The sequence below is a fragment of the Balaenoptera ricei genome, chromosome 20, assembly GCF_028023285.1.
Source record: "Balaenoptera ricei isolate mBalRic1 chromosome 20, mBalRic1.hap2, whole genome shotgun sequence".
In the NCBI taxonomy this organism is placed as follows: Eukaryota; Metazoa; Chordata; class Mammalia; order Artiodactyla; family Balaenopteridae; genus Balaenoptera; species Balaenoptera ricei.
This window is the reverse complement of record NC_082658.1, coordinates 50,429,004-50,429,666: the sequence shown is the minus strand read 5'-3', so window position 1 is coordinate 50,429,666 and position 663 is coordinate 50,429,004. Positions and strand designations below refer to the sequence as shown.

The following is a 663-nucleotide window of genomic DNA, read 5'->3' as shown; positions in this document are numbered from 1 at the left end:
TCTGATCCCCAACTCCTACGTGCTAATCGAGGTATTTACTCCTCACTCCCTCAGGTTTCCTAAGGATGAGACTGCTCAGAGACTCTGACTGTACCCGCTGCATCACAGAGATCTACGCAGAGCACGATGGGCATGGGGGCTGAGGGAGGAACACCCATGTAGGCAGTGTGGATCTCACCAGGTACATTTATTCATGCCAGCAGGTCAGTGGCAGGTTCCCATCTGACACAGCTTGCTGAAATCTACAGCCAGACTGACGTTCCAAGTAAAGCTGGTTAATGATGACCATGAGCAGGTGCAGGACTTGAAGCTTTCAAAGCTTTACTTCTTTTATCAGTACTCCTGATTTTATAAATGAAGCCCATCAACCCCATTCCTACCCAAACCTCTTGGTAAGTTTGTGTATAGTAGGGCTTCACGGGGATCCAAATATTTTTAATAAAGCTTTGAAACATATGGGTGTAGGACCAAAGACTCAGGCTGCCCCAACCTGCAAGATCCTTCTGCTTTTTAAAAAATTTTTTTTAAACATTTTTTTGTTTGTTTGCATTGGGTCTTTATTGCTGTGCGTGGGCTTCCTCTAGTTGTGGCGAGCGGGGGCTACTCTTCGTTGCGGTGCGCGGTCTTTTTGTTGCTGTGGCTTCTCTTGTTGCGGAGCAGGGA

At 46.9% G+C, this 663-nt stretch overlaps 1 protein-coding gene across 1 annotated transcript; it reads right to left on the bottom strand.

Annotated features, from left to right (window-relative positions):
• Positions 1 to 275: 275 nt before the first annotated feature.
• Positions 276 to 455, bottom strand: LOC132355763 (ATP synthase subunit ATP5MJ, mitochondrial-like). The gene has a single exon (XM_059908295.1). The coding sequence runs from the start codon at positions 453 to 455 to the stop codon at positions 276 to 278; it is 180 nt and encodes a 59-aa protein (XP_059764278.1).
• Positions 456 to 663: the final 208 nt, after the last annotated feature.

Bases quoted from the DNA above. Each gene is read 5' to 3' on its own strand.
- LOC132355763 (XM_059908295.1), bottom strand. From the start codon at position 455: ATGTTTCAAAGCTTTATTAAAAATATTTGGATCCCCGTGAAGCCCTAC.